Genomic DNA, 18,974 nt, shown 5'->3' with positions numbered 1-18,974 from the left:
TCTAATATGCTCATATTTTACAACAGGGGGCATATTATTTATTATAACTTTCAAGAAGTCATTTGACAGGAGTTACGTCACTAAGTGCCAATTATAACTGATATATATATATACATATATAAAAGAAACTGTTCATGAAAACTGTAAATCATGCAATATACAGTGAGCTATGTTTATATCTAAATCATGTTTTGACACTGGAAGTGACAGAACAGTATAGCTCTAAGCATTCTGAAAAGGGATATAAGACATTTATTTATAAATACAGCATCAAATAGGGAAACCATGATGATCTGAGCAATAAATACATCCCCTGCTGTTAATATAACAATGCCGATATAAACATATCATTATGCAGTTTACATAGCATTAGACTTGGATCTTTGGTTGAAGAATTTTGTTCTCTTGAATGTCCATAAATAAATGTAGAAGTCTCTGAAAATGCCAGGAAGGCCTGTATAAGCCAAGTTAATTCCAATTCACCCTACATGGCAATGTCTGCAATACATAATCTGGAATATTTAACTGCCACATAGTTTTCTGTATCTTGATTTATATGAACTGGGTTATTCTTGCTCTTCCAGAGCTTCATAAGTAACATTTAGAGCCAGAGTAACTAATGAGATACATGCAGTGCAAAGGAAAACGATGGCGTTCATCTTAAATATGAAGGGGGAGAAAGGACAATAAAATTTATGGTCAGATCCATAAATTATGGAGCTTTAACAAGAAGCCAAGGTTCATGCTATCCAATCCCATGATAGGGGCTGCTCAGTAATGTAAGCAAAGGGAGAAAATTACTGAAGTAATTAATCACATAATAATATATATTGAATCCCTGATATACCAAATGTAACAATAATAATATGTTATGATAATATTTATACTGTGTTAAATAATAGAGCTATTTCTACCCAGTGAAAGGTATTTGCACAGTATTGGTGGACATTTATAAAGGTGGAATACAAATTGGAGGGGTTCCTTAATAAAGAGCTCATTATATCTTTTGAGCAGATTCTTCTTATGACAGAGGGTGGGAGATGCAATCAGGTTTTTACATATGAGTTGTTTTATGCTAGATATTTTTATACAGGCCTAGATTGTTGATTTTGCTCATGTTGATCCTAGAGGAACAGTTTCCCTTTATTGCTCCTAGATCATTTCTCAAAAACCAGAAAAAAAAGTAGCAATTGCAGGTGTAAGGCAAAAGTTAAATGGAGGAACCAATTACTCCAGGGACTACCAGTTTTACCAATAACACTTATGGATGTGACTTTTAATCTACCGGTGTGGGTCCTTGTGTAATGTTGGAGGCATGGTGTTGTAGAACTATATCTCTCAGAATAAGTCAATGAAATGGGAGCCAGTGATTACTGAACTGAAACAGTAAAGGCATTATTACCAGGCTAATTTCTATCATACTATAGATGTATCCCAGGTTTTTTGAACTGGACAGGGGGGGCTGCTCTTATTCACCTCCCACGGTTGCTAACGGCAACTTTTCATTCTGTTGATGGAACAACAGAATTCACATGAGTAGTCACTTGTACGGTATCTGTGTGGCCAAGCCATCAGTATGACTGTTTGCTGTATGGCCACCTTCAGAATGACTTTCTTCTCATATCACTCCCAGGATCCCATAAGGGGTAACATGGTTCTCGTGAAGCTGTGAGAGCACGGTGTGCCATATTGGAAGTTGCGGCTAGAGACCAGCATGGTGACAGAGGATACCTTTTGTATAGGGACCAAACCTATAAATCACAAGCCCTACAGCAATGACAGCTGCCAGAAGGAATTATAGACTGTTACAGCCTCTATTTCTCAAAATCAGTTGGTTTTAAAAACATAAATATGCTCAGAGGAGCACATTCTGCAAATTGTAAGCATTAAAGCAATAAAACGTCCCTGTGACAGAAGCCAACCAGCTTGTTTTCCCATAGAAAAGAAAGCCGGAGAGCAGGAATATATTTAGTATTTGTTGGTCGGAGTTCACAGTTTTCCCTGAAACCCCCTTGGGAACAAAGGCGCTTTCAGACTTATTTTAGAACATGGGATATTATGGAGCCATGTCAGTGATGTCCTGTTAAACTGCCACATGGAAGCATTTAGCTATTTATAGGGACGCTGACTGATTCTGCCTTTAGCAAAATACTAGTATAAAGCTTATCTATCATCTCTCATTTTCTCTCACTCTGTTCTATCATCTCTCTCACACACTGTTCTAACATATGTCTATAATCACACCCTCTCTCCATTCTATCTATGATCTATCTGTCTCTGATCCAGAACTATCTATCTATATCTATCATCTATGTATCTATCTATCTATCTATCTATCTATCTATCTATCATCTATGTATCTATCTATCTATCTATCTATCTATCATCTATCTATCATCTATTTATCTATCTATCTCTCTATCTATCTATCTATCTATCATCTATCTATCATCTATTTATCTATCTATCTCTCTATCTATCTATCTATCTATCTATCATCTATCATCTATTTATCTATCTCTCTATCATCTATCTATCTATCTATCTATCTATCTATCTATCTATCTATCTATCATCTTTCTATCTATCTATCTATCTATCTATCTATCTATCATCTTTCTATCTATCATCTATCTAGCTGTTTTTTTACTAGACTAGGAAGTTAAATACCACCAGGGCCAGGGCCGGTATTACAAATATACTGTCAGTGTATTTGCTGGTAAATTTGAAAATCCTATTTGTTCTGCTTCTGGCCCACCCCAATCTACCTAATTCCACCGCCCACTCTCCCCCATCCCATGCCCATTACCTCTTTCCCCCATCTCCTTGCCAACTCTGCCTTCACTGTGGCAACCAACGTCACACCTCTGCCCCCATTTGCATCATAGCCCTGCCCCTTCACATCATAGCCCTGCCCCTTCACATCATAGCCCTGCCCCTTCACATAATAGCCGTGCCCCATCATAGCCCTGAGAAGAAGAAGCACGTCAAAGAAGAGTAAACGCACGCCACTGGTAAGAAAATTAGCGCTTTGAGGGGGTGGGGGCCAGGCTTAGTTACGTTATTGGCGGCAGAAGGGGTACATGCCTAGCGCCACCCACCATTGCACCATAGGAATATGCCTCTTCTGCCAAACCCTAGTTATGGGCCTGATCTTCCTTTTCTGTATGTATCTATGTAAACTTTATTTATGAAGCAATACAAGGATATGCAGTGCTGTACAATCTTACAATATACACAATTACACACAGGGAGGACAAGTGTTATAATTAATACATTAAATAGGTATAAATACACAGGGAGTAAGTGCCATGTGGTATGAGACACAGTAGGAAGGAGGTCCCTGCCCCGTAGAGCTTACAATCTAAGTGGTCGGGTAACATACAGGCACAAATTGGAAGGTAAGAGTGCACCAGGTATGGGCATTTGCCCTTAAGCCCAGGACTAGATGAAATAATGTTTAATTGCTCCAGAAGGTAACAGGTGAGAGTGAAAAAATATCTAATGAATATCTGTCTGTGTATCTATCCACTCATCAATCTATCGACTGATCCATCTATCCCCATGTATGTATATGCATGCTATGTAACTTTAAGAACCTACAGTATTTTTGCATGGGTTATTCCAGACAAAACAAGTGCCAAACTTGATGGTATGGCAGGCATTCAGATACAACAGTGGAGCAGATTTGAAAGGTACACCACTGCGGAGAACCAGCTGGGGCTAGTAGAATATTATCCATAAGGTTTCCCCCTTACAGGCCTGCATCCCATATAGCAGACCTGGATCAGGGAGAATAAATCTAAAGGTCCCCATACAAGGGCCGATTCTAGCTGCCGATATCAGTCCCTTAGACCGATTCGGAAGCTAATCGGCCCATGTATGGGCACTACCGACGGGCCTGCCCGACCGATATCTGGCCTGAAATTGTCCAGATATCGATCGGGCAGGTTAAAAAATCTAGTCGGATGGGGGACCACATCGGTGATGATGCGGTCCCCGAACCAAATTTGCCTATACCCGTCATTATAATTTGATCGTTTGGCGCCAGGGCCAAATGATGAAATTAGCCTGGATTATCCTGATATCGCCCATCCGTAGGTGGGCATCGCCAAGCGAGCAAATCTGAAGGTGTATGGCCACCTTAAGCCTGATTCACTTGTCACTACTGTGGTTTAAAGCCATAGGGGATGTTAACTCTATGGGTCCCTACAGACACTAAGAGAGAACAATTTAATCCTGATAATTAAGTGTAAATAACTGAGTCAAAATATTTACCTATTTAATATACTTTAGCACCACAGAGTCTGCTGCCCTGCTCCATTCAGCCTAAAGGTTCTAAATTGTGCTGTGTGTACTGAGCAGAACTCACTATTATTACACAGTGTTATATGGCACTTGTACTTTTGTGGCTGAGGGCCCACCTAGAAGACAGATACTATGTCCTGCTATTCAGGGCCAAGCCCTCTCCCATCAGTATAGGGAATTCCCATTTTGTGCCCAGAATCCAGCAGCTAAAACTTCTATGAGTGTAAAAGTGCTCACCCCCAGGTTTGCACAGTACAGCAGTTACCTACAATATCTATTATATATTATAGCGTATACCGTAATTCTTGCAATTGCACTCACAATTAAACATGATATAGTCTGAGGCCAACACTGCGGCTACAGAAAGTGGAAAGAAATGTGTTTTTGTTGAAATTGGTGTGTTGGCACTGCCACCTAGTGACCATCTCTGAAATTATACAAGGAAAAGGGTGGCAAATCCATTCTTCTAATTGTATGTGTGTATATGGTATTTACGTAGTGCTGCTTATAAACGCTGCATTGTGATTTTTATTTATGGAGATTTTTTCAATACCCAGTAAATAAACTGCAGCAGCAAATGTTCATACAGGATATCACTGCTTCAGATTATACTTCCTTTAAAAATAAATTGAAATGATGAATGCAGTAAATTGCCTGAATCAATTGTAGGCCTCAACAGAGAACCGAATAGCACTAAATCACTCCCATTCCTTATTTAACAAGTACTTGTATACGGGCACAAATAGGTTTTTTGCACTTTGCACTGTGCCCTGGGTAGTAAATGAGCCCTCTTGTCTTTGCCTGTTCTGGGCAGCCAGTTATTCCTGTCTTAATGCAGGTCCTTTGTACTTATATAGGTGCCTCAATGCTGGTTAAGCTGGAAGGTATTGCACACTGGCAGGGCTGACTTTATTGGGGTAATAACCTTTGGGGATGCAGCAAATATTACAGAGCAAGAGGGAAGATGTGACAGCTCATATTAGTGTGTTCAACCTGTAACCCTTCAGTTGCTGTTAAAGCACAGTGTTGGTTAAAACGCTATAGGTGAGACTAGGGTTCCCATCCGTAACCGTTACAGGGGGACAGGCTCCATTTCTGGACCTTGGTCACAGTACAGATTGGCTGTATGTCCTGTTGGTGCCTGTTTTTTCCCTCACTCATTCCAAAATTCTATTTTAGAGGAGCTGCTTTGGTGTTGACAGCAACAGCCAGGGCTGGATTAAATCTTCTGTGGCCCAAGCCCTGCGACCCCTCTCCAGTTACTGGGATGACGTTGATGATGTTTCCCTGCCCTCTGTGCCCAGTCCATGCGGTTATAATAGTTTTGCTGCTTCAGGTTCAGCAAAGAGGAATAGAAAAGGGAGCTTCTGTCTATAATTGCATGCTGGGTATTGTAGTTTTATATTAATCTTAGCTCTAAGCTAATTGTAAGATACAAACTACATTACCCAGCATGCACTTGGATAGGCATGTCAGAGGAAAAAAACTAGTCCAAATTTGTATCTTGGTGGGTTTGTACTTTGGAAACCCACCTGGGCTTTAAATTAGTAACCAATTTGGCAGTTAACCCGCCAACCTGGCAACCCTGTAGATTGTAAGCTCTTTTGGGCAGGGCAGGTTATTGATTGCTTTATACAGTATGTTACTCTGTATGTCCAATGTATGAAACCCACTTATTGTACAGCGCTGTGGAATATGTTGGCGCTTTATAAATAAATGTTAATAATAATAACCCTGCCCCTGGAGAATTACAGCCTCTGGGAAACTGCCTGAATAGGTCTACTACTGGCAACAGCAATGTGACAGCAGCTGTGACAGTAACTTTTTATCCTCTGTATTTTAGAATATGAAATTTTGAAGGTGCGGTCAAGGGAGAGTGATGAAAAAGCAGGGGCGGACTACATAATTTGTGTGATGTGCTCTGCGCACCAGACTTTTAGGGGTCCCTGGATTTTACCTGAAAGTCTAGTAACTATAGGTCAGACAGTCCTGCTTTAGTCTTTCATGGTGTAATTGCCTCCCGGGGAACCCTCTGGCCTCTGTGTGTCACTTACCCCCATATGTAATAAAAGGCACTAAGTTTGCCCAGTAGCAGTAACCCATAGCAACCAATTAAATGAAACATAGTGCCTTTTCTGACATAACCCCAATAGTCTTCTGACACACAACTAACTGAGGAAAAAATGCATTCCATTTGTATAGAAGGGCCCATTTCTTACTGGTCAGACAACATCAAACAACATGGGTTTTGGTTTGGTTTATTATAACATATCCAGGCAAAAGCCAAATCAATGCAATTCTCGGAAGTCTAACATTGCCATACACCAATACATTTCACTTTATCAGTGACCAATATACCGGGTTAATATGCAAGATCAATAATTCCTATACATGACATGACTAATAATCATTGTGTGTACAATAAGGAAACATACAGCTGAACAGAAATAATACTGAGCAATGAGCTTCCTGTGGGATCTCTGCCCCCCATCACCCGACCCACTGGGGCAAATAAAGAAGGGAATGGTGCCATCAACCACCTGAAAAAGCAAATAAAGGAGAACATATATGTACAAAAGACTTCCGGTTCCAGGTCTTGGCAGCCTCAACAGTGCAGAATTGATACATATCGCTATTTGTGTACTGGGGAGGCCATATTTTGCTTGATTTGAACCCTGGGTGTCTACTATATTTATATTATGTTACATTTACTGAGAATGGGAGGGGTGCAGCAGCTGTAAATGTATGTTCCAGGCCTAGTAACCCGTAGGAACCAGTTAGATATTTGCTTTCATTAACTGAATTGCAGCTAACCGTTGATTGGTTGCTTTGGATTATTAGACCTGAAGAAAATGTCACAGCTGGACCATTCTCACTCATGGAACGGAACTAAATCCCTGGCAAGATGGAGTTGCACCTATTACAAAGAACATACTGTGTGTCTCTAGCTGCAGCAGAAATGGTGAGGCATTGCTTCAACAAAGCTGAAAAAGCCACTGGGGGGCACCAATATGGCTCCCGCTTAGTAATAGCCATGTTGTCTTTATTTTAAATTATAGACTTTGACAAAGGCCAGTGCACAATAGCAACACAATGTTCTGCTGTAGGCATCACTTAGCTGTCTCTTATTTGTGAGCCACCATAATTCCTGCCAAGCTGCCAGGAGACGCCATATTTAAGTTGAACTAATGCCCATTATATTAATAGAGCTGGTGGTTGCTCATCTTCTATATAAGAATTTTGTCAGACATCAATGTAAATGAATAAGAGTCCCACTCACAGGGAATAATTTGTGCTGAAGCTACTGTATGGTATCTGAGGTCCTTACATTTGGTAAGCAGTGATGATGATGATGACGATGATGATGATGTTGATGCTCTGCATACTCTTTGGCAAGTGCACATACAATTTTGTGCCACAATATTTAACATCCTTGCCCATTACCATAGTGTGTGCTTGTGCTGCTAAGAGTTGGTGGGTTGCCCGTTTCAAGAAACAAAACAAGTAATCCTCTTTATGGGACTAATCACTGCCAATATCCAGACAGAGAGATACATTGTCTGTTTTCTCAATGCCCCTAAAAAAGGTTTAAATTAAAAGGTGACTCTTTCATTGCATCTAAATGACACAGAAAAGTTCCACAAAATTGGCATGAAGAGCCCTTTTTGGGAAAGCCACAAGGGCAAGCATCATCTGAGACAATCACATGTAAGCCTGGCTTCCAGTCACTTCCTGGTAACCATTGGCTTTTGATGGAGCCCTCAGTCTGCCTTGCTGACCTGTGGCTGAAACGAAGTATGGGCTGCCCTGGCCACCATATGCCTACATGGCACTCCTTGCAACCAGATACATATTTATATACAAGTAAATTTGCCTTTTGACGTAGAAGTGGTTGCTGCCATATACATTGTAACACCTCTAGTGGTCTAAACTAATCTGTTGAAGTGTTTGCAGGTTCCCTAAGGTCACCTCTATCTGTATAAATGCAATTACAGAGACGAGCAGTGTTCCATGTACCCTGCTCAATAAACTATGTGCTTAGGAATTAGGGATGCAGCAAATCCAGGATTCAGTCTTTTTCAGCAGGTTTAGGCTTCAGCCGACTCCAAGTGCCTGGCTAAACTGAATCTGAATCCTTAAAAATCACATGACTTTTTGTCACATCAAGTTTGAAATCTTTGGATTTGGAAATAATGGATTCAGTGCATCCCTATTAGGAATTTACATCTATTGAATCATAAGTATAAATGGATATTGGGTGTTTATTAAATGGGTATATTATCCATCACGTAAAATGTTACAAGTAATAAAATATTCTCCTTTCTAGGAGCTCCCTTTATAGTAACACTGAAGCCTCCAAGATCCAAATTCAATTATCTATGATATCATTGATAAGTAATTATATAACAATACATTTTAAAAGAAGCTTATATTGTTGGCAGTGGCCTTTTCAGTGCATTACAATGTGATCTACAATCTAACTACATATTTTCTATTGTTGAATGGTTGAAGGGTTCCAGGCAGGAGACCCAGACATACATAACAAGCCATTGCAGTACTACCCCATGCCATATATATATATATTTATTATTATCCAGCAGAGCCTTATCTAACCCTGAGTGTGCTTTCTAATAATACTTAGCTGAATAATCCTTTCCAAATCATGTTTTTTATCGCTAAAAATCATGGATAATTCTAATAAGATTCACATTCTGGCTGAAATGCCATCGTAATGCACTAATTATGGCCACGTTAGGAAATTCAATCATTTGCAGCAAGACTAGATCACAGGGTAAAGTTTATCAGCAATCATCACTGTGCCAGTCGTACTGTAGCACAGGAATCCAACAGTCATTTAATAACAGCCATGGCAGTCGTAGAAGGTTGCCGATCAGTGTCAAAGTGTCATAATCCGACCCTGCCGCAATTCTTAGTGGGTTAGCCCCAATATAGTTATACAATATATATATATTTTTTTCACTTAAATGTTAAACAAGGTTGGAAAAAATTGGCACATGGGATGGGTAAATCCAATGATCTCTTTGTAAATAATAATTTTGGTACAGCATGAGTCCATCTCATTCTAACTCAGATGAAAATACATTTGTGTAGGTGTGTGCTCTCTGTGTATTTACTGTAATGGAAACATAAGTACTGTCTAGATTTGCACAAAATGGCATGCATGGCAACTAGTGGTAAGTAGATACCCATTCTAACACTCAAAGCTTGGTACTTCCAACATGAGCTAATCAAACTAAGAGCTTCCAGAACCAGTGGGGAAATGTCGGGGAGGTAGCAATAATCTGTGCTGGAATGCAGTGAATCAATCAGGTTAACTAAGCCACCAACTTGCCCTCTTGTGCACACATATGGTCAAGTTCAATGTAGTAAGTTCATAAATTAACAGAGTGTCTAAGCAAAGTACAAAATGTCATTTGTAGAAACAAAACCACAAACAAAATCAATATGTAATGGAAAAGGATAATGTATGTACTGTACTACAGGACAACAGGTCTGGTCTGGGACAAGGGGGTGGTATGGTTCAGATTCTTTCACTGCTTCTGTCAGTAAATAACTCACAAACACCATTCCTATTTCCATGCAATGGAATATCTTGGAGGATGACATTGTGCTAACAAGTCATAAATACCGATAGCAATGGTTTGTTGGGAACTCTAGCAAAACCTGGAAGATGATCTATGAGTTAAAGCTCATCTTGCAGTTTATATAAGAATGCTCCCAATGCAGTCTATGGGGAAACATGTAGATAAAAACACTGCGGAATTCTGGATTCCGTAAAAAAAATAAAGTAGAACCAGCATACTGTACATTTCACCTTTGTTCCCCAAGTTAACGACTCTAAAGTTTTTTTTTCAGGTCAACATTATTCAAACATGTTCACATAATCAATTCCTAGTAAGATTAGTGGCATTTAATGCAGACTGGTAAAATGTACCATAGGGTACGCAAAAGTTTGAGGTTATCTTTCCTTGCTGGCAAGTCAATAGACAATTTTATCCAGAAGAAGGAACTTGTAGGTCTTAGACAAGAGGCCGACAGCTGCAAAGGTCAGTTTATGACCATATGGCGATACACCAAAAGGTTTCATAATGAAGCCTTTACAAAACAAAGCAATTTGGCAGTTTTTTTATGATAAGAATCATAGGTTCTCACTAAAGAATCTAGAATTTGTATTTTGGTTGCAAGAAGCTGTAGAAAACCTATTGGTTTTTGTTCTTTCTGAACTGAGAGCTGGAAGAGAAACATTCATATTCCTATAGCTAATGACATAATATAGCTAATAACACTTACAATTAAAGAAAATCCAGTGTCGTTATATTTTATGGATCCTGCCATTTTTTATAAATGCTCTCAATTATTTGGGAGCAGCCAGCTTTAGCTATAATTTTCCTATAATCATATCTGCAGCAGTGGTTGCTCAACTGAAGAGTTCAGCCCATCTCAAATTTGCTTTGGCGGGAAGCAAAAGCAGACCCACCTTTATTAAGCACAAGCTTGGCAAGTCATTCCTAGGACTATGCAAAAAATATCTCAGTTAGATCATATACAAATATGCATCCAGGGACTGTTCATGTATCCAGTTAATGAGGCATCTGCAGTACTCAAGCTGGGGGGTTGTATAAAACAGCGGTGCTTGGGGTCTCTAATCACATTCTACTGGACTTTCACTTTTGAGTTGAACCTACATATACATGGGAATGAAGAATAATGTGACTTTGCAATAATATAGCTAGAGACTAGGCAAGGGTTGACATAGTGCAGCTCCCATCAGCACTGGACTCCAGATCCCACATTCCCACACAAGTATAGACCAAATGTGAATTGTACTGTAGCTGGTGATCTGTAAGCCAAACGACCCAAACCTAGAGCTTCAACATCAGGTAGAGAACAATCTTACTTCTAATTCCAAACACAATAGCTTTCCTTAGACCCATCAGTTTGCAAGTGACATTAAAAGGAAGTTGTCAGTCTAAAATATTCAGACTGCACCAAGGTATCTACAGTATATCTCTAAATGACAGTTAAGTAAGATCTACAAATAACAAGAAGGCCGTGAACATTGAGAAGAAAGGTCTGAAAGCTGCAGAAGGTGTCTGATCTCTTTCATGGCTGAGCCTCCTTGTTAACAGGCTCTTTTTCATAGATGTAACTTCCAACTCCACCTGTGTTTACTCCTGCAATGAACAAAAGAGTTGAGTTAGGTGGGAATCCAACTCTTGGCAAGAGACTGTAGCATCTACAAACAAGTGCGACAAAGTTAATTTCCTAGAGTAACACTTTCTTATGAACCTTCTTTCAGCTTTTTGCTGATGTTTCTGGACCATGGTGAAGGTACCTCCATGGGCCTACTGAAGGTCACCTACACCCTTGCAGGTTACAGGAACACAATAACCAAAACTTTTCCAGCAGAGTGCTGCTTACTATAGGAGAATATATACCTATGATGGCATGGCATTTTCATAACTTTCTGTACAAAATATAAGACAACCCAAGGAATCTTCCATTTCCCTTTGGAAAGTAACACTTATTGTCCATTCTGACAACATCTCCAAAGACTTTATCTCATGTCCTTAAGTCAATAGCTGCTTAAGAAAGGCTTAAACTTCAAGATTACTTTTACAGAACAGAAGTTTAGGAAAAGCAAATAAAAATAATGAGTTATGCTTCCAGTATGCTTAGCCAAAAAGAAAATATAACAATGAATGAACAGTGGTCCTTTAAAGCTTTTGGGGTGGCTCTGAGCTGTCTTTCACATATGCACAGTGCATATGGGGTTAAGTAGTTGTGGCTTATATCCTGAGTTTCTGCCCTATGTTTGGAATGCAAATAATGTAAAAAGTAAAGAGCTATTAGTGGGAGAGATCACTGACCTTGCTTAAGTGCTGGACTAACTTAACATTCCAACATATACTGAATAGTGACGTAAGTAGTTTCTAGATTCAGCCAATCAGTAAATCCCAAAACACAAAGAGAAACCTATATATTTCCCTGTTCAGAAGATGCACTAACCTGCGCAGGCCATGGAAGTTGTCAAATGCAATTTATATATAATAAATTGATCAATTGCACCATAGAGACATTTTGATCCCTGTAAAATTATTAAGAGACTAACCTTTTGGCCCAAAGAGGATGCCATAGCAAGGCTTGTGGCAGTAGGGTTGTCCATCATGCTGTTGGAACAGAAGACATAGAAGAGCAGAGCTGAATAAATAGCACAATATTAATGTAGAAAATAAAAGTAACATGCTTAGTAACATGTTGTCAATATTGGACGAAATAGTACTTTGAGTTATATGTTGCCTCAAGGAGCAAATCTCTACTGGGGCATGTGAGAATGTAGCCCAGAGACTCCAAACTGATAGGCCATGGTCAGGAGCATCCTATGCCATTAAAAACATGACCATCCTATCATCACAAGTGAAGCCCCCTAAAACAAACTACAGCATTGACCCAGGAACTATCATTCAGAACCCTTAAAATAGGTTGTCCAATGACTGGGCAAGCTTCTTAGCAATGCAATGAGCATACCAGCACTGGCTAGAGACTCATAGAATTCCATTAAAAGCAATCAGCCTGCACAGAAAATGTAGCCTTGATAACTGCATTTTAATGGTTCTGACTCCTTCGCTTGATTTGTAGGCTTGAATTGGCCATACTTGGTCAGACCCACTCATTTGGCAAGCTTGCAAATGAGCAGATCTTTGCCTGATTTAAACACCCACACAGAATCATCATAAAGTGGGCTTATGGAGAACGTCAGGCAAGAACATATTTTTTCCATTACGCCGTTGACTGCATTCCCCCACAATTCTCTATCTTAACATATAAGAGCCAGAGATCTGATATGGCGACAAGCTGCGTGTTAGCATTAATTGTACATTTTATCACAGGCGCTGTCTGAAACTTTATTTAATCCAACTCTATAAAATCGGCAGGTTCCATTTCCCCAGGAAGAACAGCTGCTGGGAGACTAAGGCACAAGTGCTCTCCCCCCACCCATTAAGGCCCATTTTGCCAGTAACATCTTATACGTGAGCTCATAAAGCACAGTTGCCAAGGTGAAGAACTCCCAGAATTCTCACAACCGCAGCCATTTCAGCCTTATCAGACTGGGTCCCAAGTGGCGCTGTGCGGCCGTATTTAACGAGCCGGATTTGACATTTTTAGTGAGCAAAACCTTCATACTCCATAGAAATACAGGCGATTTAATGGGAACCTGCTGCTCCTGCTTTGGCTCCCCTCTTCATGGTGCTTAAAAGTTACAGCACCTGCTGCATCGCAGGCCAAAAAAAATACAAGTTTTAAAGTTTAGAGAAATCATTGCACATTATTTAGCTAGTGATATACAGCCAGGCTGTATCGCCGGAGTTTTATTGAAATCCTATTTCTGCCTGTGGGAATTCAGGACTTGCATACCCCCCAGTTGTCTGTGGCTAGCCATGGCAGTACTAAAAAGGTTGTGGGATATGGGGAGGGGCTTGGGGGTCAGGAGGTGTGTCTGGGCTTAATTTATAAGGCCAGGTCAGATAAACAATTAAAGCAGCCCTCTGTTTTGTTGGGGGCACCATTTTTGTGCCCTCTCTGCCCTTCCTTTAAAGCAGACAGTGCATGACAGTGGGTAAGTTACTGGAAGCTAACCCATTCAGGTAATCCTTGGTAACTCACCAACAGAGTAGACAGAGACCTTCTGAAATCAGTTTCAAACTGCAAGGTTCTGGCTACTTCTTTCAGTGATTCCAGGTGTGTACCCTAAGCTAAGGCACAAGGCCAGGTTGGTAGCCATGAATGCAGGAATTTATGGCATTTGCAATTTATTGATGTCATACCTGCAAACTGAGTTAATTTAGCCAGGAATTGCAGAGCTCCAAAGGAGGGAGGGAACTAAAAAAGAACTGTGGTTGATGATTTCATCTTTAATCTAGCGCCATCTTGTGGCCACAGCTCCCATATAGTTTTCCTGCCATATAGGGGAATAAAGAGCAATTCAACATGCAAAGGTTTTTAGCTGGTAAATACATGCAAGCTTTTCAACATGTTTTCTAATCATTTGGCCATCAGGAAGCACTTTAACTATATATATGCTTCCACTGATACGAAAAATAGACGAATGTGGAGTTAAATATGGGTCCCTGTGCAAAATAACCTACTGTATGTTTATGCAATTAGCTCAATTTACTCATCCCGCGGAAGCAAGTGCTGCATCCCTATGGGGAGCATAATTTCCTATCCACATAGAAGATATGCAGACTGCACTTTACAATTTGCTCTGGATCAAGGTCTAGGTACAAAGGGCAATGCTTAAGGTGCCATAGGCAGATGCCAAGTACCCCACTGTGTCCTCTCCCCATTAGAACTCTTTCATTTGCACAACTAAATAACTTGCAAACTAGGGGGTGTCCAAGGGGAAGCTCCATACCAGCCCTTACCCTCACTTCATGAATAAATAACTGCTGTATGCAGACAACAGTGTGTTTATGGGAGTGGTGCCAGCTCCTATGGGCACTAAGCATGGGGTCAGGGCGCAAAGGGCAACAACACTGCCGTGCATGCCAATTTTTGCACTTTGTATCCTGCTTTGTTGGAAACTAAAGTCAAAGTCTACTTTGACCCCAGTGTTGGACTGGGGTTTCTGGGCCCATCAGTAAGCTTATTGAAAGGGCCCCCATTTCTGCCACCAAGGCCCCCACACCTGTTGCCAACCTGCTTCCAACGCCCCCATTGCAAACCCACTGCAAAGGTCCCCCACCTGTGACCAACCTACTTCCAAGGCCCCCAAGCCCCTTGGTGAAGCTGCCCCTCACACACATATCTTCCTCCCTGAATACCTGCGCTGACACCCACACATGAAATATACACCCCCCTGCCCTGCAGATCCTGCGCTCTGGCCCACTGGAGATGGGGCCCACCGGTATTTCTCCCAATGCTCCAGTAGCCCAGTTTGACCCTGGAAGACCCTCCCAATAATTTGATTCCTAATGATGAAAACTATATAAAGCAAAGATAATCTGACCTTTAGACAATGAGGCACATAGCATATACACATACTTAACTGAGCCTGCTCAACTGGGTGCTGAACAACTCATTTTATCTGTAGTAATACGGCACATAAGGGGCAATGTTGGCTAATACAAAGCTCTCTTGTGGTCACAAACAGATGGTGCTATAGAAAACGTTGGCATAAAGCAACCAGTATGGCATCACCCATACTCCCACTCATCAGCATTAAAGAACATACCATGTAATGCAGGAAGAACCCTGCTTATTGCAGTTGTACAACATGAAGTGGCACATATCATTAAAAGCACAGAAATCCTGAGTCAGGAAAGCATAAATGAGTAATGATAGGCATCTGACTCCCTTTAGTTCTGCAAGACTTCACAGGTCATTATAAAGAATGTAAGAGGGCAGATCATTGGAGCATCTCATGTTCTTATGAAAGGGATGACTGCACAAATGAGCACCTATTCATCCAAACCTAATATTACCTGTTTGCTCATTCCCTGCTCTATACCGTGGAATAAGCTCTTCCTAGTTCTGTAAGATGAGTGTATTATACTGTATTAAAGGATAATTAATTGGAACTATTGTATAAAAAAACTCATATATACTGTAAGAGTGGTTGGGTTCTGTATAGCACCATCTAGTGAAAAATGCGTGAGCCATGACACGGCTTGTCTTGATAGACTAAAGGCCCCCATACACGGACCAATTCTAGCTGCCGATATCGGTCCCTTAGACAGACTTGGCAGCTTATCGGCCCGTGTCTGGGCACTAAGGACTGGCCTGCCCGACCGATATCTGGCCTGAAATCAGCCAGATATCAATCAGACAGGTTTAAAAATTTAGTCGGATCGGGGACTGCATCGGCTCGTTTATGCAGTCCCCGAACCGACTGCGCCTATGCCCATCGTTTTAATTCAATTGTTCAATCGACCGAATTAGCCTAAATTATCCCGATATCGCCCACCCGTAGGTGTATGGCCACCTTAATAAGGGGTAATGATAATATCCCCTGATGCGCATACATACCTCAGTACACAACTACGCCAACCAATGGAAAATAGCAATATCTCTAGTGCCGGTGTGTGCTTGTTATATACTATATATTGAATGATACATGTATCCTATATGTATATAAATATGTTTTATATTAAGGGGCTGATTTATTAATGTTATTACTGTCTAAATATTTGGGATTCATCATTCCAAACCAGCCAAAACATTGAGTGATGTAGGATATCTATTCCTAAAAGGTAATACAATCACCAGCATCCAATCACATGGAGAGCTGCTTAACAAAAAACTACATCATAAAGATAAATCAAAAACCATAGAAAATAAAAAATGGAGATCAATCAGAACATCAATGTCTACATCATATTAAAAGTTAATTTAAATGTGGACTACCCCTTTAAGGGTCAGAATGTAATGTTGCTCAGACTATAGAGCAGTTGGAATAAGTGCCAAGAAAGGGTTACACTATTTATTGTTCCTACCTCAGCATGACTTCCTGGAGTAAGGGTCTTCGAGCAGCGTTCGCACCGTAGGCAAGGCCGATGCCAGTCTTTACCAAGGGAAGTGACTTTTTCAGCTGAGAATGTTAGAAGAATATTACTCAATGGTGATTAACTTGGTTGTTGCTAGTACTATAGACAACTTAATATATAAGCATAGTGATTTCTACAATATTTTAGTCATCGTTTATTTGCCATATGAGGGGCCCAATACTGGCATTAGTGGCAGTATATCTATATATAATTTCTAACATGTAGCAGAAAACTATTTTTTGATTGGTTAATGTTGGCATTGTTGCACCATACACAGACCAGACAGTACGGTATGTGACTGATCTGCCTTTGGGCCAAAGGGTATGTGTATATAATGATTGTTCAGCCACCTTTCAAATGTTCCATTCAATTGTGCTGTACAGGTTGAAGATTATCTTTTAAAATCATCCCGCCAAATCTGGGCATCTGTGATCGGCTTTACTAAATGGGCCCTCTAGCCATTCATTCATTTCTCAGCCATATCTCAGTTGGTTTTATTTTTTCCCTTCTCTCATGGGGGAATATTTACCAATACTAGGCAAATGTAAACCAATACAGTAACCCATGGCAACCAACCCGATATTTGCTTTTATTATTCTACCAGCAATAGACTGTCCCAAGCGAAGTGCTTATTGAAAAGACTACAACATTGGAACAACCCAGTGTCAGTCTATGAGCCCCACTTTTTCAAATATATACAGTATCTAGTAGAATTAAGTCTAAAACAACTGGACTGGAGTTTTTCTTGAAAACGTTTCACCACTCATCCGAGTGGCTTCTTCAGTTCAAATGATTGGTTCCTACTTCTACTAGATACTGTATATCATGACCTGGATGAATGAGAATATTCATAGACATCTTTCAAATATAATATATAGCATGGCCTATGACAAATCTACCCCTGAATGGGGCTAAGACATAATACAGATTAGGGAAACTGAAACTGTATTTGTCTGCTTACCGAAATATACTTTCTGTGCGCAACGAGGGCACAAGTTGGGTTCTCCGGTGAAAGTTGTTATACTGGAAGCTGAAAGAGAAGAAAATTATTGTCAGATGATCAACTCAGCCATGGCAATAAAGTCCCATTGTTCCTATTCCGCAGCTACGCCTGCCGCCCTCATCTTACCCTTATTCCACTGAAAGAACAATGAAAACAGCAAAGACTTTAGGCACAATAGGGATGTGCCAGTCTCAGCAATGGAGTCATTCTCTATGCATAATGTAATATAAAGAGCTACAGATAAATACATAATATAGTTACATTCAAGTGCTGAGTCACACTCCTGGCAATACTTACCTTGCAGGACCCTGAAATTATCATGTTAAACTCCATTTGCCAATGGTTATACCCCTGAGATACGCACCTGATTATAACCTGGGGCATTTAAACCCTGATTCCTTTATATTTAGGGGCTTAATCCATACTGCTAAGACCTGCCCCACCTTGCTGACCTGGATCAGTTAATTAACTAGTGACCACTGTGCCCCAAGGCACAACTGCAGGGACACCCAAATGCTGGCCATGCCTACCCACCATGTTTGAGCACTGCAGAATTCAATTACAGGAGGAGAGGCATATGGGTAAGCTTTATTTGTGGGTTTATCCATACTGAGAAAAAGGAACACCCTTGAGTGCCCTTTTCCACTGTTGCTTGTTAGTGACCCCAGTTTGTTGACTTAACTGAACTATAAAGTACGGATTAAACTATTCAGGTCGCACACACTATAAGTAGATTACTCGATCAATAAAAGTGCATTTATCAAGTTAATACATGATTAAACAATACATAAATATACAATAATTAATCAATTTATTAAGTCAAATTCACTTCTGTTAGTGCAGTTAATGACACCAAAAACACCTAGTGCTCAAACAATTAACAATAGATTTTAATCATTGGGAATTCTGTTTAAAAATTGATCAGTTGTGGAAAGGCATTGCAAAGGTATCTTACCAGTTATGTCAGCAGGTGGGGACCCCTGTGCGCCTGCGGGGGACAGAGGGGGAACAGATGAATTTATAGCCGGAGGCAGAAGTCCTGACGCCTGTGGCTGCACAGGGTTAAACATTAGAGGGGCTAAAGGGGATCTGAA

General features: G+C 40.4%; 1 protein-coding gene across 3 annotated transcripts in view; it reads right to left on the bottom strand.

Moving 5' to 3' along the window:
- Nucleotides 1-6,550: 6,550 nt before the first annotated feature.
- Nucleotides 6,551-18,974, bottom strand: part of crip2 (cysteine-rich protein 2) — a 58,093-nt gene continuing 45,669 nt past the window's right edge. Inside the window, exons 5-9 of one of the 3 annotated variants that reach the window (XM_012968693.3) lie at nt 18,836-18,868; nt 17,839-17,907; nt 16,827-16,921; nt 12,443-12,500; nt 6,551-11,504 (exon numbers count right to left, since the gene is read on the bottom strand). In XM_012968693.3, coding sequence (XP_012824147.1) covers nt 11,434-11,504; nt 12,443-12,500; nt 16,827-16,921; nt 17,839-17,907; nt 18,836-18,868 — 326 coding nt within the window. In that variant the 3' untranslated portion in view covers nt 6,551-11,433. 3 annotated transcript variants of the gene reach the window in all.

Source organism: Xenopus tropicalis, chromosome 8 (genome assembly GCF_000004195.4).
Source record: "Xenopus tropicalis strain Nigerian chromosome 8, UCB_Xtro_10.0, whole genome shotgun sequence".
Taxonomy (NCBI): Eukaryota; Metazoa; Chordata; class Amphibia; order Anura; family Pipidae; genus Xenopus; species Xenopus tropicalis.
This window is presented reverse-complemented; position numbering and strand designations above follow the sequence as displayed.